This window comes from Engystomops pustulosus, chromosome 2 (genome assembly GCF_040894005.1).
Source record: "Engystomops pustulosus chromosome 2, aEngPut4.maternal, whole genome shotgun sequence".
Taxonomy (NCBI): Eukaryota; Metazoa; Chordata; class Amphibia; order Anura; family Leptodactylidae; genus Engystomops; species Engystomops pustulosus.
The window spans coordinates 61,391,381-61,415,077 of record NC_092412.1 but is presented as its reverse complement, the minus strand read 5'-3'; the positions used below and the strand labels follow the sequence as shown (position 1 = coordinate 61,415,077).

General features: G+C 40.0%; 1 protein-coding gene across 4 annotated transcripts in view; it reads right to left on the bottom strand.

Moving 5' to 3' along the window:
* Positions 1–23,697, bottom strand: part of ARHGAP9 (Rho GTPase activating protein 9) — an 80,101-nt gene that overhangs the window by 17,675 nt on the left and 38,729 nt on the right. For 2 of the 4 annotated variants that reach the window (XM_072134891.1, XM_072134893.1), the window contains 11 exons: positions 12,790–12,930; positions 11,457–11,564; positions 9,837–9,898; positions 9,490–9,577; positions 8,703–8,798; positions 4,222–4,320; positions 3,440–3,560; positions 1,681–1,800; positions 1,358–1,456; positions 1,169–1,246; positions 915–968 (listed from right to left, as the gene is read on the bottom strand). In XM_072134891.1, coding sequence (XP_071990992.1) covers positions 915–968; positions 1,169–1,246; positions 1,358–1,456; positions 1,681–1,800; positions 3,440–3,560; positions 4,222–4,320; positions 8,703–8,798; positions 9,490–9,577; positions 9,837–9,898; positions 11,457–11,564; positions 12,790–12,930 — 1,066 coding nt within the window. Of the gene's footprint in view, positions 1–914; positions 969–1,168; positions 1,247–1,357; positions 1,457–1,680; positions 1,801–3,439; positions 3,561–4,221; positions 4,321–8,702; positions 8,799–9,489; positions 9,578–9,836; positions 9,899–11,456; positions 11,565–12,789; positions 12,931–19,974; positions 20,107–23,697 lie in introns of those variants that run through there. The other 2 variants (XM_072134894.1, XM_072134892.1) reach the window with 2 other exon arrangements.

Here is a 23,697-nt window from a genome sequence, read left to right as displayed (position 1 = left end):
TAGAAGCATTGTGAATATATTATATTACTAACATTATATTGAAAAGGATGAAACCTTAGTAGCTTCCCAATCTGTATTCAGTCAATCAGGCACTTAAGGTGTTTTCACTGTATATGTAATAAATGTCTAATAGGAGGTGATTTTGCCTTCCCAAAGTCTATGGGAGGCATGGACACACCTGAGATTCCTATTTTCTTTTCTTAAGACCACCCTAAAGGGGTTTTTCCACAAACAAAAGTTAGAGACCCCCACAAATCGTGAAAAAGAGGGCAAGCATCATAATCATAGACAAAGCAGAGATTGTTAGAAGCTGGAGCATAAGAGGCCATTGTAAAAAAATATTTTTAAAGCACAAATACATATAACACAACAATAAGTTACATGGGTAAAACAGCAATACTGTACACACAAGAAACACTATATAGTTTGAATAGTATGTTTTCTTGATCAATCCCGGTACCTGTTGTGTAACGTGTCATGTGGTAGAGGCATCTATGGTAAGTAATAGGGATGGGGGAGTGATGGAGCAGTAGCTGGGGTGGTGTTGGACATACGGGAGAGATGCAGTAGAGGTGTATGGAGCCCCTTTCTGTAGATCAGTGATGCTCCCGTAATCAGACCATTATAGTATATCCCTGGGATATATTATATTGTATATGGTGAATCCTCCTTAGATATAACAAAAATTGAAATGTGGATTCTTATCTGTAAACATATTAATAGAAAATATTTTTTGTCTTACAGAAAAAACTATGTTTTTTAACACACAACAAAAGCAAAGCCAGCAATAGCCCTGCACTCTCAGACACACATTTTCCAGACAAAGGCAGATGTTGCAGACAAGGAGGCAGTGGTGTTATTGGGCACAACAGCTGGGACGGGCACAGGCTTGGCATCAGGACATAAACATCTACCTTGGGTGAGCTGTTCCGGGAAAAGGTATCGTCCATCTGTTGTTACTGCCCTCTCTGTAAGATAACAGGTCAGCCTACTGATGAGTTATGGGAACTTGGATAATACAAGGACGCCCAGTTTGGGGCTGGGGATGACTGACACATTTGACTTATTTGTCCGCTCAAAAAAAGTAAAATACAAAAAATGCAGTTCACTAGGAAACAGAATGTCCTCAATTAAAGGAATTCATTCTACTTGGACTGAAACCACTTACCTCTGTCTACAATGAATCTCAGTTTCTGTATGATGGATAAATTTCCATTAACCCTGTAAATCCCATCCACATCCAGTCCTGATAAAGAAACAAAATAACGATTGGTCCTCTTTATTATTATCAGAATTTCAGCTCATTAAAGAAAAAATAAAGAACAGAAAACTTTCACTAAAGTGTTTCCTTTTTTACCTTTTTCATTTACTGCTTCTATGCAAAGTCGCACAAATTTTGGGACAGTATTGTTTTCTCGATAACAGAGACCATCCAACCGGCAGCCAAATACTTGATCTACAAAAGATAAAAATGGATATTCCATGAACATGAATTGTCTGTCTTACATTATTTTCATTGTCAGCTTCACGGTACTTTTTTTTACATTTTTTCTATAAATAAGCCATAATTTGCCATAATTTATAAACTGTTTTGTCTTATATCCGAAGTAGTACGTGTGTCATTGTGTGTATTTTGATTGGAAAATCTATGAAATTTAGTGAATTCACTTATATACAAACCTTTAATAAGACCTTTCTCTTGTAAAGTCTGGAGGGGAGGCCTCTTCAATAACATCTTCTTTAACCTGTGCTTTACCTTTTTTCTGTCAAATCCCCCTACATTATTGCTCACCCAGGACACTGTAATAAGAAACATTAGGGAAATGAAAAAAAAATGAAAATTAATAAATAAATAAAAATACCAGACGTTGCACAAAACATTCATAAGATGCTCATTACATTACTGTGTGTATTCATCCAATATGCTGAAATTGCTGAAGGTTAGCTGCTGGTGTTTCTGCAATGCCTAGCCTTTTATGATTTCATGTGATGTAAATAAAGGGACACTGTCACTAGACTTTCCCCCATGAAACTTGCCACACTCTGATCCATTGGATTCAATGGGTTTTGTCGGACTTCCATTTTTTTTCACTCACACATGATAATTTTTGGTGCATCTCAGCATCCTCTACTTTTGCGTGAAAAAAACAAAAATGCTACTGACTCCTAGCAAAAACTAATGAAAATTGCAGGCAAAAATGTAAGTTTTGCATGCATTGACATGATCTGCAACACAAGTGTGAAAGTCGCCCTAGAATTCCCTCTTGTATGGGAAATCTTGTCCATTTACCAATTGAAACTATTCTTCAAAGTCATGTAAAAATGAGCAGAGTAGTGTCATATTTTGCCAGTGATGAGTCAAGCTAAGAGGCTGTAGGGGAGTATCATCTTAGAAGCCCCTATCTTTAGTTCTATAGTACCTAGAAACCTGCTTTTTACTGTCAAATTAAAGATAAGAATCTCATCTCTCAGAAGAAGATTGTGGTTCTGTGAGCTACAGAAACAGAGATACAGAAAAAAAATAGCCAGGAGGAAATCAAAGAGGGAATTCTAGAAAGAACATTTCATACCCTATCTGAGGGGACTAGAAGTTTAATTAATTAAAATCTAATGACAGGCAAAGCTGTGAAGTCATGATCGGTGGCTATTTTGATGGAGTTGTTAGAAACCGGTCCAACTCTACAAATATATAATAAATGGAACAGTTTGATCAATGGAGTATATGTTGGATATTTTTTCATCAGAATTTGGGAAAATGATTCTTTAAATGTCAGTTCTATTTCTTATCTAAGGTTTTAAGCCAGGGGAGAACAACCTTTACAGTTCAGAAGGCTGCATTGTCATACTTCTTGCCGCCCCAATAACCAGCACCCTAAGATCACCAACTACCATAGTACAGCAATAAATACCACCCAAGCAGTTCAGGGCAGACAATTATACTGGATACCCCAAAGCAGATAAAAATAATATTAGGGAGCGGTGAGAACTTCCCAGCTGCACTCACCGCTATCGGGCTCCTGCACCAATGAAAGCTGCCATCAGTTATCAGTTATGGAAGCGCTCAGTGGACACTTGACTGTCAGCAGGGACAAAACTTGACAGGCTGCGTGTGGCTTGTTGGCCGTGGGTTGTGCACTCCCGATTTAGGCTTTTAGGTGAGATTAGTGGTGCTGCACTTAATGTACATGCTCAGTAGTGAAGCTTCTCCACTACAGATCATTGGAAACAGGCACTGAGAAGGAATGGCTGCATTTATCTCAGCACTGCAAGAATTACCAGGAAAAAAGACTGTGGAGTCGGAGTCGGTTACCATTTTGGTGAAGTTGGAGTCAGAGTTGGAGTCAGAAATTTGGCTTACCGACACCAAAGCTCTGGTGACAAGTTCCTTTTAAATTCTAGACTAGAACTTGGCTAATTATCATCTGATTTATCTACATACATGAAAACTTGCGGCTATCCTTTGTCTTTAGAGGGCTTTCTTCTTCACCACCACTCCCATCTAGGATTTCCATACTTCCGGCTCTCCTCAAAATCATTTCCTCCAATGGATTTTCTCGCTCCTACAAAAAAATATATATATTTAAACCAACAAAGCTAGACAGAAACCAGCAACACAACATTTGCAGCTGAGCCAGCCTATGTGGGTACCCAAGTGTATGTCACCCAGCTGCTGGTTTCAATTCAGAAAATTATGCTCAGATGTTAAAAAATGCAAAATAAATCTGCCCCTTCTGCTACAGATTTTGGTGCAGTTGATCTAAGCACCACAACTTCTGCTGTTAAGAGTTACCTAAAAATGTAATTTAAAAATCTGCCCCGGTATTACTAACATGACAAATACAGTACAGCTAATTTTTAAAAAGTTGACAAACTAGAAAATAAAATGTATTATTGCAGTTATACAAATGATCCAACTTTATAAACATATTTTATTATATTTAAAGTATTACATTATTACATTCCCTTAAAAAAGGTTACCGGTATGTCAAATTCTAGAATTATGAGGCATTAATAAATAAAATAGCAAAGAAAAACTAAAACTATAATATGTCACAAATCACAAACCTCACCCATTAGGCAAATTCTGACACGACCACCTATAAATTATGACAAGTGATGCATATTGTATTATGATAGTAGAGTATACTATCGCCTGAGAGCTAAACTCTAAGGCAGAATAACAGATAATACAATGTAATGAATGCAGTTCATTGAACTCACCAGCCTCTCAATAACTCTCTGCAGGGCATCATACCACTCCTGGACGACACCCTCCTTGTCAGAATGCAGAAGAAACTCATTGCCCGTTACCATGCGGAGCTGCAGAGGGCACAGATCAAGAAGTTGGGTCAAAGCCAGGTTATGGAGAGAAATAAAAAATCAATTCCTGTATTTCATGACCACCAAACACTCAAGAGACAGGAGAGTACACTATTAAACGGAGCCGTCCGGATGTATGTTTCACAAAATCCATTACTGGATGCATGCTAGGCACTAAGAGATAGCCATCAGCAATAAATATATCAAGGAAGGGATTTGCTATTTTTTCATAGTTCTTCGTAGTTTTCATTTAAAGGAAATCTACCATCAAAATGAAGCATGGATAAAAAAAGAGTACATGAATCCATGTACCATGACTGTGGTAATCTTCTTATATTTGGTATTCCTGGCCTCCTTCCTTCTACAATCAACTTTTAAAATGATGTTAATGTGCCAGAAAGGTTCTGGGTGCTTTACTATGCTCCAGATTCACAGACTATTACACTGTGCATGGGCACTACCCTCTCCCACTGTGTGCTGAAACTTTTTATGCTGCAGTGAGATGACATCAGGCAGAGAGAGGGGGAAGAGGTTACAGTCTAACAGCCTATAAAAATCTGCGGCATGAAGGGGCTCTAGAAAATGCCCTTGCAGCCCATCTGACTTATTAGCATAGTTTTAATGGTTCATTTTAGAAGAATGAGGGCCATGAATAACAAACATAAGAAGATTACTATTGTCACTGTGCCTGGATGTATGAGTAAATGTCCCTGGATAACAAACATGTGAAGATTACCACAGTCACGGTGCTGGATCTATGAGTAAGTGTCCCTGGTTTATCAATGCTTGATTTTAATACTAGATTTCCATTAAAGGGGTTTCCTTTTTTTTTCTTTGATTTTCACATATCCTAATGCTTTAGTGACCGGGCACTTATAGCAAGTTTGAAGACATGGTTTAAAGGAAATGTAGCATCAAAAACAAGTAATGATAAAACAGGGACACTTACTCATAGGTCCAGGCACCGTGACTGTGGTAATCTTCTTATGTTTGTTTATTAAGACTGGCGTTTAGAATGCTAGTCCTAAAATTACCCTAGCCGGTGGTCCTGCGCCGATATTCACCTCTTAGGGTATATGGCTGCAAACTCCGAACTGTCAAAGATTTTTGCTCTAATCTCCGCCGGAGCATAGTAAATGTATAGCATCTACACTCCCACAGCTTCCGGTGGTGTGGCACACCCACCCGTCCCCACGTCCCAGTGCTTTATCAGGCAGTGGCACCTTATATAAGCATGTGTTATTGATGTACCTCAACCCTCTTGATATACTGTTGAACTAATGCTGTAATATACCAGTGAAATATAACAAATAAGTACAAAATTGTTGGTACTCCTCAACCCACAATGGGCACAGAAATAACTTAAATTTGACAAAAGCAAAAATAAATAAAATTGAAAGAACAAATGAAAGTCAGACATTGTTTTTAACCATGCTTCAAAGGAAATTAAAAAAATAAAATAAAATTCATGAAACAGGCCTGGACAGAAATCAAACAAAACTGTCTGCACCTATCTGCAGGTATGTTGACCCACTCCTTGTGAGCAAACTGTTCCAGTGTCTAGGGTTTGAAGGCTGCCTTTTCCAGACGGCATGCTTAAGCTCCTTCCAAAGATGCTCAATAGGTTTTAGGTCAGGGCTCATAGAGGGCCACATCAGAATAGTCCAATGTTTTCCTCTTAGCCATTCTTGGATGTTTTTAGCTTGGTGTTTTGGATCATTATCCTGTTGCAAGATCCATGACCTGCGACTAAGACCAAGCTTTATGATACTGGGCAGCACCTACCCTCCAGTGTCTATAAATGGTATTGCAGCCGCTAACCATCTGCCTGGGAAGGAGTGTTATCATTATTGACCAATAGAATTTATTGTTGGTAACCTATGTAAGAAAGGTGCTCGTTGGATAATGAGCTTGCCACCTTACAAATGGAGTTTATAAAAGCCCTTGGGGTGGAAAGTTCTGCACTCTCTCTCTTTTTGCCCAGGATGGAATAAGAAGCACGTGTGTCTGAGGCCTGCTGCCCAGACACATAGCCTACAACTAAGGCCTGCAGGTCTCCGAGCCCAAACCAGAGCCTGCATTGGAGTACTGCATAGCAGCTCCATGTCTACAGCCTGAATCTACCTAAACCAGGCTTTGAGCAACTATTGCCGGACACCTTCCAACCAGCAACCATGAATCAGTTGAACTGTTCTCTGCTGTTGTTGCCGTTGTCTTGTTCTGGAATAAAAGAAACTGTAAGTTTTATGGTTGACATCCCTTGTCTCCTAGTGATCCCCCTGTGTAAAGCTGCTAACATCAAGGGCGCTCCATCGACCAGGCGCTAGGCCGTGTTCAGACAGCCACTCAGGTACTAAAGGGAAGTACCAGCTGCCCCCAAGCCCCAAAAGGCTAGGCCCCTGGCGGGGGGGATGTCACACACAGTGAAGTTTCAATATTTGCAGATGATACTAAGAAGTGTACAGTAATTAATACCGAGGACAATAGTATAACATTAAAGACGAATTTGTGGAGGCTGGATTAATGGGCTGAGAAATGGCTGATGAGATTTAATATAGATAAATGTAAGGTTATGCACAGGGCCGGCTCCAGGTTTTAGTGGGCCCCTGGGCGACAGAGCCTCAGTGGGCCCCTCCGTGGGCCGCCCCCAAGGGCAACACTGCCCCCCCTCCCCTGCGAACACACTGAACCCCCCCCCCCTCCGGACACACTGAACCCCCCCCTGCTGACACAATGACCCCCCCTGCTGACACAATGACTCCCTCCCCCCTCTCCCTGATGACACACTGACCCCCTCCCTCCCCCCTCTCCCTGATGACACAATGACCCCCTCCCTCCCCCCTCTCCCTGATGACACACTGACCCCCTCCCTACCCCCTCTCCCTGATGACACAATGACCCCTTCCATCCCCCCTCTCCCTGATGACACACTGAAAAAGAAAGAATTTACCTTTCCTGGTTCCCCCGGAGCAGCGCCTGCAGCTGTCTTCTGTCTTCGGCCTGGGCCTCCCGTACGCGCCGGCACACGTGATCCGATGACGTCATCATGTGCGCCGGCTTCAGAGCCGTCGCATACCCTGCGGAGCGCTGCATCGTGGGAACCGGGACAGGTGAGTTTTAGATTCTGCCTCTATGCTGCGCTGGTCGGGGGCCCCTCCAGTAGCCCGGGGCCCCGGCACTTGCACGGGTTTGCCGGGTGCTGGCGCCGGGCCTGGTTATGCACTTGTCCCATGGAAACAAAAAGTACAGTAATGTTCTAAACAGTCAATGACTTGGTAAAACTGCAGCAGACTTGGTGGATGGTAAACTTATATTTATTGACCAGAGCCAGACAGCTGCTGCTAAAGATAAAATTACGAGATGTATCAAGAGAGGAAAAGATTCTCATGATTCTCATGCCCTTATAAAAACCACTGGTCAGATCACACATGGTATATTGTGTACAGTTTTGGACACCAGTCAAGAATTCTTTACTGTAAGAGCCTATGGGACTCTCTGCCGCAGGAGGTTGTTATGGCGAACTCTATGTACATGTTCAATTCTTAAAGATGGGACTTTGATTTCTTTATTGGCATCTTTTTCCCACCTTATATACTATGATGATCTGTCCATAGGAAATTCTCCCAGAAGCTTTGTGGCTTGTCAACATGTAGTTTTGCAAATCCCAGTCTTGTTTTTTATAATTTGTTTTCAGAAATAGTGTCCTCCTTGGTCATCTCCCAAGACCAGTTTAGCTTAAAAAACAACGAATGTTGCAATTTGACATTGAGGTTTCTTGAGCTTGAAGTTCACCTTTAATCTCTTTAGAAGTTTTTTGGGCTCTTTTGTTACCATTCGTATTATTTGTCTCTTTGATTTGTCGTCTATTTTCCTCCTGCGGCCATGTCCAGGGAGGTTGGCTACAGTCCCATAGATCTTACATTTCTGAATAATGTGTAGCTGTAGACCAATATACAGGCCCACTGACTGATCACAACATTGTAGACACCTGTGATGCTAATAAGTGCTAATAACGTTGCTCATATTTTTTTCAGGGGTACCATCATTTCTGTCCAGGCCTGTTTCATGAGTTTTATTCTTTTTACATTTTATATTTTTGTTGAGGCATGGTTGAAAAGCAATGTCTGCCTTTCATTTGTTAATTTTCATATTAATTCAATTTATTTTCAGATTTACCGTAAGTTATTTCTGTGACTATTGTGGGATTGTCTTTCATTAAATGAGAGGTACCAACAATTTTGTTAACATGTGTAAGTTTTATGACCTAGGAACCATGTTAAGAATAGCTTGATTCACAGAGTGAGCTCCTTTTCAGTAGGGACATTAAGGCTCCTTCTTGGAGAAGGCTTGTCTAAGGCTTGTTATTGTGTCTGGTTACTTACATGAATGACATTCTTTTTGCTAGACATGTCTTGAGCCCAGTCTATGTAGGCGCCTCGGAGGTCCATGCTGCTCTCAGGCTTACTATTAGACGGTTTCTGAAACAATGACAACATTTATAGATAAGGAGGTTTAGCAAGTGAGACTAGTGAAGTTAACAAATAGAATTATCATCTAAACATAGTTTTTAACTATTTTTCATTTTTGGATTCATTAAATTACTAACTTTATGCATTGAAGCTTACATTTACAAATTTTCAGGAAATGAGGTATAAATTTTTTATTGATTCGCTACTATATACCTGCAAGGGTGTTAGACATTTGCACTGTGTTAACATATTGCATTTGTTAACACATTGTAAACACAATCCAATTGTGCTTGCACTGTGTAAACACCCCCCCCCCCCCTTAAAGTGTGAAAGCTGCCTAAGAGTATCCTGGCCATACGATTGGTGTCAAATTGAAATCGGTCACACGTGGTGTTTATATTGCATTTTGTAATGAAATTTAAAAGCTGTGGAGAGAAGATTTGTCTAACAGCATTGTGTCAACATTGCATGAACGTTGCCTTAATTTCACATTTACAAAACACAATGTTAACACGAATATTATTAACACAATGTAATTTGGCAAATCTCCTCTACACAACTTCTATTTTCGCCAATAAAACAATGGATAACATGACATATACCAATGTATTTGATTCTGTTTTTATGTGTCTATGATAAAACAGAAAATCCCAATTCAAATTATGATGTAAACTTATGTACACTTATATATAAGACTTACCCAACCAGGTGGGGCCGGAACTTTTGGATCCTTATAAAATACTAAGCTGTTTCCTGTCAGAACTACTAAAGATGTTGTCCAATTTTTCCTGCAATAAATGACAAAAAAATCACATTGTATAATACACGGATCTGTAGAGACTCTTTTTACACAGGAGACTTTAAATCCTAAGTACAAAGTACTAGTCAACAACTTTAAGTACTGCAGAACATTGTGTATTCCACTTCAAGTATCTATAGGCACAATATAAACAGCAAGAAGGAAATACCTGAAGTCGCTTCACTCTGTATGTAACTGTAGGGTTATATGACTCTATAGCGCTGTTATTGTGTAATCCTTTAACTTACTTCAGCTTTCTTCCACCTTCTGCTATTTTAGTCTTGTTTAATTGGCCGGCCTTCTCCACCTCCTGGACAAGGACAAGTAAGGGTATTACTTTCTGAAAATAGGAACTCACTATATAAATGTCTTTGCACTCACGTTAACTTACAAAGCCTTGACTGTAAACAGTTTGAAATTTGCTAAAATAACTTGGTGTTCACTCAATTGTTTTAAAATAAGAATTATGCACAAGTTATGCCCTGAGGGCTGCTAAGGCTGCTTATTGGCCGAAGACAGTTGTCAGGCTCCAGGGGTAGTGGACCCACTGGACCACCGCGGACGATGACGTAAGCTGACACCTGGGACCGAAATCTAAGTGCCGCCCGGTTTTCACCAGAGCCCGCCGGGTGAAAGCGGGTTGCCCTTTTTGCGGCCGGGTACCACCAGGTCGTTCCACAGGTGTGACCTGTCCCCGGTGGCAGCCAAGGCGAGGTACAAAAACGGAAGGCAGTCTCGTGGTCAGGGACAGGCAGGAGGTAAGGGCAGGTGGGTACGGGTTCAACGTCAGAGGCAGAGCGGAATGTGAGGGCTGGCAGCAGAGGAGTGTAAACGGGAACAGGTCCGGGGTCACAACAGGAAATCAATAAACAGGCACAGAGCAACAATACAAGCTTTCTTAGAGGCATATATCACAAAGATCCAGCAGGGATTACTGGGAGAGGCCGGCTTTTAACTATATCCTGGAATGGCCAGTACCAATCAGCGATGCATTGGCCATTTAAATCTTTGCAAGCCAGCCGCGGGAACCGGAACAGGAATGGGGACAAGTGTGTGGCGGGGGCGCTGGCAGGGCACAGGAGCCCCGTGACAACAATCATGTGAACCCTGGGACTTCTGACCAAGTCAGGAGACTAATTTGGCGCTGCAATCAGTAACCAGAGCCAAGTAAGTAATTTTTTTTTTTGTTACCCTGCCTGTAAAATTCCTTTTAATATTTAAACATGTAAATTCAGTGGGACTACATGGGCAGATTTTCTGGTGTACAAGCAATTGGCAGAAAAATAAATAATTATTTTTATGGAAGTTATACATCTTGAGGAGAGAGGAGATCCATGCAAAGATAAAGACTCTTATATGAGTAAGCTGGTCCTCGTTTATATATATGTGCAAGCAATTGGGAATGGAAGGGTGTAAAGGGGGGAGGGTGTGCGTTCCTGCCCTGTGCCTGTGTACCAGCTATAGCCAGCACCTGGAACTTTACCAGCCACTGGTTATATCAACAGGGTGGCGCATCTAGATATATCCAGTGTGGCGGGAGAAGCTGAGTTTGTATATCAATCACTGGCACACAGTAAATTCCCCCCATGAACTAAGGTAATCCTATGGTGCAATGGAGCGTGCCATAATTCTTTCATTGAAGCAGGAGAGGTCCAGTGAACCTCTATTCCAGCTCCATAACTATATGTAACCTTACTACAGCCATTTGCATAAGCCTTTATACTATGTTACATTTTAGGTTACGTTGTACAACACCAGTTTTCTAGTATCTGTTGATCCTATTCATCATAATTCCATAAAACCAAACAAAGCATGTAATACAATACTTCTTGAACAATGACCATGGATAAAGACATGTAAATACTTACATGGGGAACATCCAGAACTGTTACTGGAGTAAGCTTAAGATCAGAATTCAAGTTTGCATTATTAAAATCTTCAACCATGTGATGTGACAGGTTCCTTCTGTGACTCCGCTGCAAAAATGGGAAGAAATAATGAAAATATATGCAAAATAAAAATGCAGTAATATACTGAAACATTTTATAAGCATAAAAAGTACATTTATTTGGAGAATTTAATTGGTTTGCTTCAACAGAAATTTCTCCACTGCATTACATAACACTTTTATACTCAGCTCTATCACTCAGCTTTACCAAAATATTTTCATTAGGGTGAATAATAATAATAATTCTTTATTTATATAGCGCCTACAGATTACGCAGTGCTTCACAAAGCATGACAAATCGGTCCCTGTCCCCATGGGGCTCACAATCTAAACAACCTAACAGTATAGTTTTTGGAGTGTGGGAGAAAACCCACGCAAACACGGAGAGAACATACAAACTCTTTGCAGATGATGACCTGGGTGGGACTTGAACCCAGGACCCCAGCGCTGCAAGGCAGTAGTGCTACCCACTCAGCCACTGTGCAAAAAGTAGTATTAGAGAAGACTCAACTGTTAGCATGAATACATCATATATCATACATATCCACAGAGAGCCAATTGACTGCATATCTGTGCAATTTTTACAAGGATTTTGAGCTAAACAAAAAACTCATACAAGGGGAATTAAGAAAAAAAAATATCCTTGGCTCTCTGCTTCAGTGGCACAGGCCCACCCCCTCCTGCTTCCAGTTCTTGCTGGACCACAAGTGGGGAATCTCTGACAGCAGCAATCAATCACATGTGTCAGAAATGACACAGCACAGTCAGTGATTGGCCACAGGACAAAGGAGTCTGATCACTTTAAGCTGATGGAACAGGGACCACAACTCTGGAACGAAGTGCTGAGGATAGGTGAATATGTCATATTTTGTATCTTACACCTTCCAGGGTTAGCCCCCAAAAATCCTAGAAGTAATGTTTTATACTGCTTTATGCTTTTCCCTTAATACTAAGATTTTCAGGGTACTCCCCTCCCCCCTTTTCATCTTGCTTCCATCTTCATTATCTGGAAACACTTGTGTTGTCTATGTACAAATGCTAATGACAACCGATGGAGCACTTTACATTTAACTAACTTGAAATAAGTCAAGTCAATTAAAAATAATATTTTCATTGTTCCACTGCACCTAAAAAAAATTGACAAACTTTGCAAGCGATTTTGACCATTACAATTTTGTGTCTACATCTAAGTGACGTATCTGTCTCCAAGGATTCAGACCACAAACATTTCTCCACGGAGAAGAAAAACTTACCCTAGGTCTCTGTGAATGGGATAGGACCATAGACCTGGTGTAGGAGAGTCTTGGTTTGTCTACATCAATGCTGGGACTGCTTAAACTGCTACATGATGATGACAAACTGCTGGTGGTCAGCGAACTCTGGTCCTCAGAGATCTGAAATGTATAACATACAAAAAAAACATAAAGTAATGGGATATACTGAGTACAACAATGTAAGCCAAATACTGTTGTCAGAACATGTAATTGATATACTGTAGGAACCTGCCAGACGACTTTTCAGTCTACTGATTGCATTACAGTTTGGGGCGTAGAAGGTGAAACAACGTCAGACATAGCCAACCTGATCACATGGACAAAGTTTTGTAACTCGAGGTTATGAATAAAATGAAACAATGGCTATTTTTTCGTAGTCATCTGACTTTCAAGAAGCTACACCTAACATTCTGAACATCTGAACACATAACATTCTCTGTCCTTCAATGCACAGAGTTTTATCAATTTCTGTTAGTTTTCATACTTAAAGGGGTTATCGGAGTTTAAGAAATTATTTAGGGCCAGGCTAGGGCGGTATATTTTAAAAAATATAAATGAGAACTTACCTCATCTGGTGCTGCTGATGTCCCGTGCCACGGTCTGTCTGATCTGTGCACCGGTTTGTATACAGGGGCGCACAGGGAGCTTGCGGGCGTCCGGAAGGTCCCATCCGCCACCATCTCCCAGTGCTCTACAATGCTAGGGATAGGGACGGATGGGAGGAGCCAGCCACATTGCCGGCCGGAAAATCCCTGTGCGCGGCTTCTGTGCCCCTGCTGGACATTAGCAGCACCAGAGGAGGTAAGTACACATTTATTTATTTTTTTTAATAGCCCACCCCAGCCCGGCCCTTAGTTGCGTCTTAAACCTGGATAAGCCCTTTAAATGCGATAATATTAAATGACAAAACAGCAATTTACCAAATTTAGCAAAGTAACTGCCCCAATCATATACTGTATATTTTCGGAGAGTACCACAAAGTCTTTCATTAACCTCCACATCACCTTTTTCTTTCATGACCCAGTGTGTTGGCATCATCCAGAAAACCTAATTTGAAGTAAGAGGGAAATTAGTTGTATATTGTCAGAGTTTAGCACTGAGAACTACTGTCAAGATCTCCCAGTCTCAGAAAGTCCCTTCTAGTATAACGGATGCCCTTATATACAAGGACATAAGTCTAGTGCATCATGTCCATCACAGCAGAGGGGGTGTTATTAGGTGGAGAGAGCTTAACTTCAGTGCTTAACCCTCCGTCTACTTTATACAGCCAATTTACGTCTCTCTTCCAGTTAATTCCCTGGAAGATGCCACCACACAAGGCCATGGAAGGAACAAGATATGCAAAGTGCTTAGATTTTTTACAGCATACTAGTAGTGGTATATTGTGTCAATTTCTGCTGACAGTTTTCCTTTAAATAATTTAATTGAATTGTACATTGAAGTTTACATTTTTGCATAAATGCCATACATTGTATGTTTTTTCATATATTATTGATATTTTAAAGTAAATATCTCACTTAATTGACAACCAATTAATGTCACCAAGACTTAAAGGGATATTCCAATCTGGCCGTTCACATTTAATTTAATTCATTTGCCATATGTAAACATTTCTTCAACTGGGTGTCATTAAAAAAAATGTTCCTGTGTGAAGAAAACTTCTCATAAATGTAGCCACGTTGTCCCTTAAAAATGAGATAGCTTCCTCGGATATGACCACCTCACATTTTGGCATTTTGACATGCACTAGTGAGCCCTGTTTGACCACCTGGATTCAGCAATCATTACCACAGGACGACTGTGGGACATGCAGCAACTCCCGGACATTACATGTACAAAAACCTTTTGCTTCTTTGTGCAATCACTCCAGCTGAGGTGGTCGTATCCAAGGACACAGTCTTGTTTCTAAGGGAACATATCACTACATTTATGAGAAATTATCTTCACATAGGTAATTTTTATTTAATAACATCTAATTGAAGAAATGTTTATATATGGCAGATTAATTAAACTGAATGTGAATGCCCAGATGAGAATACCCCTTTAAGAGCCAGGGTTTTTAGGTTCATAAACCAAGGGAACCAGGACATCTGAGGCTCTTGTCTTTGGGCAAATTGGATATTTCCTTTAGAAAGCAAAGAAATGTGTTTGGGCCCCTATAATGTATGGATCTGCTTTAGGCCCCATTCACAAAGGTTGTGTGGGGGCGTATAGCCAGCCCCCAGTTTGTGGCCATATATACGTCCCCATAGACGCATATGGCACTGGGCGCAGTATGGTGAGCACATTGTGTGCTCTCCATGCAGTGCCGTGGTTGCAAAAAAGATAGAGCTACGGTCGTAAGAACGGCTATGCAACACTGTTTCCTATGGAGAGGGAAGGGGTGAGCAGCGCTCATCTCTCCTCCTCTCTAGCACACATTAATGTAAATGCACACTTATAATGCAGAACAAGTAGAATGTATTTGTATCCAGTGGAGAATACTTTAAAGCACACAAATGCTTATTTTAACAGCTGGTCTGGAAGAATTGTCTGCTTCCCACTACTGTTCGGACCCCCCTGATCTCTGGGAGACCAGGTAATTGTTGTGATTTCTTTATGGTGTCCATCCTTAAGTAATAACAAATTCATCCCTAAGATCGTATCATTCATTTCATCTAACACAATTATCATATTGTGATGTATAACTCCCAGCATACGATAAATAACCCCCATATAACCTATCCAAAGAACAGATACAAGTCCAATAACTTTAACTCTGGCTTAATTAGCAATTCAACTATCACTGCAGGTGATAGCCATCCCAGAGGTCCCTTACAAGACAGTGGAGCTGTCTTGGGGGAAGTTGCAGCCCTTGTTCTTATGATCACTGGGATTCCCAGTAGTTAGAACCCCAGGTTAGGTATCTCTTCAGGTGCATAAGTGTCAGAAGCAGGAAACCCATCGACTACCGACATTGCTTTTGGTGGTGGTCTCACTCACTGGTGTCACTATCCAGTACTGGTTACCCCCTATACATGTTTAGTATTTGCACAAGATCAAGATATTGACTATCCAGATTAGAAAAAAAATTTTCATAATTTTTCGCATCTGAAAATTCCACAATCTTCTGTGGTTTTATAAACATTTTAGACAAAGTAACATCAATGAGTTGTAAAAAACAGTCACAAGCTACAATCAAAGGGTAATGTACAACCCCAATCTATTTATGTTGGTTTACAACCTAATCTGCGTAATGTATCTACATTTATGGTGCTGGATGGTGACGTCTGTTACATTAATACATGTCTACATGAAAAACTCTGGTCTGATGAGTCAAATTATTGTGACGAGATAAAGCAGTGGAATTTACACATCTTGCAGATATCTCCCAGAATCCACCAAGTTTCATATTATCTTTAAAGGGAATTTTCACATATCAAGTTAATGGCATGCAAATTATATACAACAAAAACATGTATCTGACTAGGATATGGTTCCTTTTTGAGAAATCACATTTAGAAAAGGTACCTGCCATTAACCATGGGAGGAAGGCTGTGATTAACAGCCAGCCACCTTGATCTCCGCCATTTAACCATTTAGTATAAACCAAATGAGAAATCAATAACTTGCCATATCCTCCCATCACTAACACAGGGGCCAACTGTGAAATATAAAATAGGCCTTAGAAAGACCCCCATATTGTATCTCAAAATAATATATATATAAATATACATATATATATATATATATATATGGGAAAATAATTAATGATAACGTGGTCAAGTCATCACTGTCAAAATATGATGGATGTTTCAATTTTGTCTATATGTACACAGTTACCATTTGGATCAGAAGCCTCAATCATGGATACATAACATATCCAATAGAAAAACTAACTCTGCAGAGAGATATATTTACAGATCACATAGTCCTAAGCACTGGTCTGGATATGCCTCCCTTAAAGCCCGAAATATTTTCAACAATAATCATAATATACAAAAGTTAAAAAAAAAAAAACCTTTCTCTTTGCGATACTCATCAATTGTGATCCCCATAATAACCCCCAATAATGTATGCTAACATAGCATACATTCCCATCTCTCTCCAATATACTTTAACTCCCTGTGCTTCCACTTCTATACAATTAACACTTGTGTTCCTAATAGTGTATAATATGATCCCTCTACACTCCCATTCCTGCATTGTAACCAGATACCCCAGGTACAGTACAGGCCCACAATTGCCTACTGGGAAGAACGATACTGATAATATGCCCCAGTCCTATATATTGTAATACTCTATAAGCTCTGTGTTTCTACAGTGGTGTAGGAAAGCGTCCTGAAGCCTGACTCATGTAAGATTTCTCTTACAGCATTGCAAGTGAATACTGTAAGTGGTTCAGAGTACACTGACATTTCTGACGAGGTGATATCGTAATATCTGTAATTCTGATAAGCTGCAGGATTTTTATTGTTTATTGCATTTTGAACTTGAGAAAGTCCAAAAATCAATGGAAATGCCAAATTACTTAGCTATTTTTCAATTCCTTCTTACAAATGAGAAACTCATGCAATCATAATATATTTTATAGCTATATATAAAAGGCTGCATGTGTGATAAAAAGGATTTTAAACAGTCAGTAACTTTCCAACAAACTTTGCAGAAATCAGAAGTACAAGTAAACACAACAATCTTTGTTTTCAGACAAAAAAACTTCTCAGGGCTTTACTGCCATAAACATATTAAATCAACAATTGAAATATCTTCTTAATCTGTCTTGGTCTCCCAATACAGACAGACATTCACAGAAGCATCACATAATAAAAAAAAAATCTATTGACATAGTATGAGACAAGAGGCGTTAAATGAGCAAGAAGCAGAGACAAAGCACAAAGGTCCTGCAGCAGCTAAAAGTAAGTATTTTATGGTTTCCCAACTACAGGGTTCACCAATACTGGTCAATTTTTCCCTGTCTTATATAGTGCTGCTGTTTGTGATTAGGTCAGAGACACATGGGGGCTGGGTCATGTCAGGGTCAACTGAGAAGAGATGGATATTGAACCTTGGTAAGGGATTAACTTCTTAAAAATACTAACTATAAATTATATTGTGTTAAGAAATATACATACATAATAGTTTATGTCCCTTCTTATTTGTATTATGCACAATCCATCCGGGGGGCTGCCATCAGGGGGTAAATACTGTGATCTCTGTTATTGGCCCTGACAGTTTTATAATGTAAAGGGGGCCCAAGCCCTGGAGTTACAGTATTCTCCATGAGAATCCTCCAGTGGGCCCTCAAGATGCATATTTTATGTAAATTAGGGAATAGCAAGGGTGTTGCCTACTTAGGGGTATAAAGCATTTTATTCCTACAGGCACCCTGTACTATATATTCTGCATATTCTTTATTCTGTATGTAAAATACAAAACCTACATATAACAAAACTGCAACAAATATTTAAACATGGTGGTAGCTATGGACCTAAGTAAAAATACAAACATGTTACAGAGTAAGTAACACAATGATGTGTGAGGAAGCACCTTTCTTCTGAGCCAATCACATAACAGTGTGACATATTGCAACTGCAGTGTCAAAAGGGGACCATGTAATGCTGTGCTCAGCCACGTCCCTTGAAGTAATAGCTACTTTGGCAAACATAAGGCAGTCATGTTCTCTTATGTTCGTATGCTTTAATAAAGTATGGGAGAACACAATTAATGGACTTTTCCAAGATGGACAAACTTGTGGCCAATAGCAGTGGAATCTGAAAAATAAAAATGATCCCATTACACGGGTGTCCCTAGGAAAACTGTGGTTGCCTTGCGTAGACCTATGGGAGTCCATTCCCAGCACTGTAAACACATAGGATCACCACTTGTTGCCAGGCTCTACATGTTATTAAACAATTTGTCACACAAGGATTATTCAGGTTACCTGACCTTATAATATGTTTTTACCAGAAGAAGGGGACTGTGTAAGAGAGGTTACATATAGTAATGGTGATCATACTGTTCTCAGTACTGATTCTACTGTGTGCTTACTAGTCAGGGCTGCTAGGCCCCCTTGACTCCTTGGACCCGGCTTGGGTTTCTATAATGGTAGTCATTTGCTCTAATTTCTCCATGTTTTCAAATAGAGGATGTAGCAACAGTAACATTACATTACCGCTGTAGCCTATCACTGGCCTCAACTTGGTTCAGTGAGGCCAGTAAAACAAGGACCTGGAATGATGAAAACAATGTGCCAGAATCAAGGGGAGACGAGAGGTACACATTTTTCAACCCAGACAACCCATTTGAAACTATACACTCAATGGAAAACAATTTGGTTTAGAAATTGGATATGGATCTAAATCTATCTAAACGTGTACAATATTGTTTCATTTAGGAAAAGTGATAAAAATACCATAAAGTAACTAACAAAGTCATTCCACCTCACAATCACCTCTGCTTTCTGTTTCATTATTGCAACTATGATAAGGCTGTCATACAGCTTGTATCAAGCAGAATACATAAGTAATACTATACAGTGCTAAATAATACCGACAAAGAGTAAGCAAGTCACTCCGTGTATGATGGCAATTAATAATAGGGCTATACAATTACTGAACAATCACATTAACAGGATGCTCGCAATGGTTCCAATTCCCCTTAGCAGGAGTATTTAAATCCTAAATCAATCAGGTAACAAAGCCCCTATAGCCCACCTAACTACATATACGTTCTGTGGTATCAGAGTTGTAATACATAGTCCATGTGCCATAAAGCTAGTAATAAAAGAGAGGTGTCAAATATAGCAACCATATCTTGAATGCAGGAATTACATAGGTTGACAATATATATATAGAAAAAACATTATGTGGCATTTAAAAAAGCACAAAATACATAATAATAAGGATACATAAGGCTGTACCTAGATTCTGAACTAGTTATAGCAATGTTTGGCTTACTTATAATTACTTAAAATTCTACTAGACTTGAAAAATGTCATAAGATCTGAGAAAAAGATTTAAATAGACATAAATAATAAAAATAAAAAAAATCAGTAACCATATAGAAATTGTATGCTCCTGCACGCTATGTATAGGTGGAAACATGACAAGTGTCACAGACATCAGCCAGGAGAGTGGAATAGAGAAGGCAGTCACAATAAGCAGATTCATTGACAAAATTACTTACAAATCCAGGACTTGTTTCCCAAAATACATCCAGGTAGTCGTCATCTTGAAGGCTCTCCTGTGAGTGCTGCCTAAGAACAACCTGCTCCATGTCCTCAGACTAATGAGGAAGTGGTGTAGCACTGTCCTGCTGTATTGTCAGCGTTGACTAAAGGGGAGGGAATAACTACTTAGAGCCAGAATGAGGAAGGAGTAGGCTCAAGTATAAAAGCTGGAGGAGCAGGTCCATTAATAAGAACCATAGGTTTATTGAAGTATAAAAGTAGATGCATACATTGAATGTTGCATGTTTATGTTGTTGAGTCAATGTCTTACAAACGGACCTCTGGATTTTGGTCATTTACTGTACTTTAGTCATAGGCTACAATAAGCAGCTATAACAGTTATCAGTGGTGCCTGTAATTAAGATTTATTGTTAATCCGGGTTCTTATGACAATCCAACATTTTTAAAATCCAATTGTCACATAGACCAAAAAATTTTTGACTGAGGTTGCAATAATAAAGTACACGGTTCCGACTTGCATACAAACTCAACTTAAGAACAAACCTGCAGAACCTATCTTGTATGTAACCCGGGACTGCCTGTATATACATACATAGATACATACAAGTTGTGGCTCTCACAACCTACTATTAATGTTGATACCTGTGGATACTCCATCAAAACTGCTTTAACTACCCCGATGAAAGTAGAAAACCACTTTAACTACCCTGAACTGTATCTTTTCGTTTTAAGCTTATGCACCTATCAAGGATGTACTCGAGCACCACCAAATGCTACATAAACCTCATAAGCTTCCACTATTAGGACCTCCTCCTATCAGTCAGAAAGGAGAGTCACTAGAAAACACTACCACGTAGTGTTAACCCGTCAACCAGACATGATAACTCTCTGTAGTGTAAGTGTATGGAGGCAACATCTGTAAGTCTTGCTTTGGTGGATTCAATTTTCCATTTCTATGAGAGCTTTGCTGATAGAGCAAATAATAGTTTCTGAACAACCTCATCAGTGCAGAACCCATGGCATCTGTTCTCATGAAGAGTAGGAAGCAGGTGACGTGAGAAATTGTCACATTCTGTCTAAGAAACACTTGAGCCACATTCTTGAGGCAGTAAACATGGGGGTTTCCTTCCGCACTCTGCCTCCAGGGCTCCTCACTGTCTTTTAGTCAGTACAACTTCAATTGTACATTTTCAGGACAGCATTACTTGTTTCTTTTGGGATGCATGCTGCACTCCATGCAATATAGGTTTGATAATGTATGTATATATGGAAAACAAAACCAGAATATCAATTTAAGCCGGAAGAAGTGCCACCAGCATGGAAGGGTTGTAGCTTGACATTGCACTCTGACTCCACCCATAGTCTAGTGGATACTATACTGTATCTTGATGGCATGGTAGAGAGTGGAGATTGTGAGTTCAAGTCTTATCAGCGCTGTCTTCAGTTGAGAATCTGTTCCTTCTGGTTTGGCTTTAATCCCACATCATGTCATTAGGCTTCCAAAAAGTCATGCTTAATGGTAAGGGTGCTGCCTTCCAAAGTAGCAAATGAGGTGTGGCTTTCCTAGTCCCATCCTGGAAAACCTATTTGCATATTTCTCTTATGAATTCATAATTCCATCCGCATAATTTTATTAAGTTGCTCTATATGTCACGGGGGTCGCAGGTGCTCCCGCGACCCATGTCTTGGGTTGTGGGGTCACCTGTGCCCTGGCGGCCCGCGGCAGTAACTTACACATCCCCGCTCCTGACTCTGGTCTGTCAGCCGCGCGCGTCCCTGTCTCCTAGGATGGGAACGCGCCGGCTTCAGAAGATTTAAAAGGCTAGCGCGCCGTTAATTGTCACTGGCCATTTCTCAAAATCCCTTATGAACCAGCCTCTCCCTACACAACCTGCCGGGTCTTTGTGCCTCACAGTCTTAGATTAAGCTTGTCGTATGCCTCGTGCTATTGTTCTGTATTCCCGTTCTCTGTTCTCCTATTGACTTTGATCCTGTTCCACCTGCCTTGACCTATTGCTACGCCCCGACTCTGATCCCGTACTGCCCGTCCTGACTTCCTGCCTGTCCCCGACTATGATTCTGCCTAATGTACCTTGCCTTGGCTACCACCGCGGACAAAGTCACACCTGGCGGTACCACGCCGCAACAAGTTCCACCCGCTTTGCCGTGGGCTCTGGAGAAAACTGGGTACCACTTACACTCTGGTCCCAGGTGTCGGCTTACGTCATCATCCGCGGTGGTCCAGTGGGTCCACTACAATATAGTCCTCTTTATGATCAATTTAGTTAAGAAAAATGGTTTTCTTTACAGCTAACAGTATTACATAAACCATGGTCATCTTTGTATTTGAAGTTCATGATTATGGAATAACAACCATACATCAATTTTGACATGACCTAATCCTCACCGTTTTCCATATCAGATCTTCCACTATTTTTAAATTATCCATTAGTAACTTACATAACCACAGGCAATGCAAAAGTGATGCTTAACTTTGTTTATAGCCCTCAACATACTTTTCTAAAGGAATAGTAAAGTTGTAATAAGCTTTATTTATTATAATAAAATGCATTCCCCTCCAATGCTCTGATTTTATTGCTTCTATCACGTGTCTAGTGCCTCTAAACAACTTACTATTTATTTTTTCCTCTGGTAAAGCTATTCCCATGTCCTTCCTCCATTCTTGCACTGCCATATATTCTTCTTGGCTTATTTCATGTTGTTTTTTAATTTATTATAAACACATCCTAAGGACTTGGATATTTTTATAGCAAAGAGAGCCTCAAACATAGGTGTTCTAAAGCCTCTTTCATTCCTAATTTCTCTGCAATAAATTCTGCTAAATTGTCTGTATGGAAAGTAATGTTTATTTTCCAGACCATATTTGCTCTGTAAGGAAGAGAGCCAGTTCATTTTCTCAACTGGATCAAATAGATCTTGCATTTTGCAATTTCTTTACGATTTTGGGTAAAATCTTGGGTGAATTTGATATGTGAGCCAAAAGTCCACACCGTCTCCTTATAATTGACCACACTTTCTGTGTATCTGTGTAGCATGAATTATACCTATCAACCTACCAATGAGAACACCTTCTCATTAGTAGTTATACTTACACCACTGTCTGAGGTAATCTTATTCCTCTTCCAATTCTTTGGTTACAAATTTGTTTGTGCACAATCAATCATATATATAGAGCTAGACATGGAATGCCATAATTTTTGACATCAGGACATCTACCACTAGAGAGGGTGTGTGCCCTCTCTGGCAGGATCTGCTCTGCTTTTAACTTCTAATTTACTGTTTTTTATTTAAAAAAAGGCTTTTTACAATCCTTGATCCTGGTGGTAGATGTCCTTTAAGAAAATGGCTTTATATTTAACTAGCTGTAGCTCCCGGTGTTGCCCGGGATAGTAAATAATTGCTCTTAGATACAACAAAATAGAATGGGTTAACAAAAAATATTTTATATATATCTATAGACTGTCTCAGACTGCCCGTGACAGTCACTTTCAGTCACTGTCTGTCGCCGACAGTCTATTTCAGTAACTGTCTGTCGCCGGCAGTCTATTTCAGTAACTGTCTCTCACCGGCAGTCTCTTTTAATGACTGTATCTGTTATTTTGTCTATGGGGAGATTTATCAGAAGTGTCTTAGAATGAACAGCAACCAATCACGGCTCAGCTTCCAACAGCCACAGCAGCAGACTGTTAATAAATGGA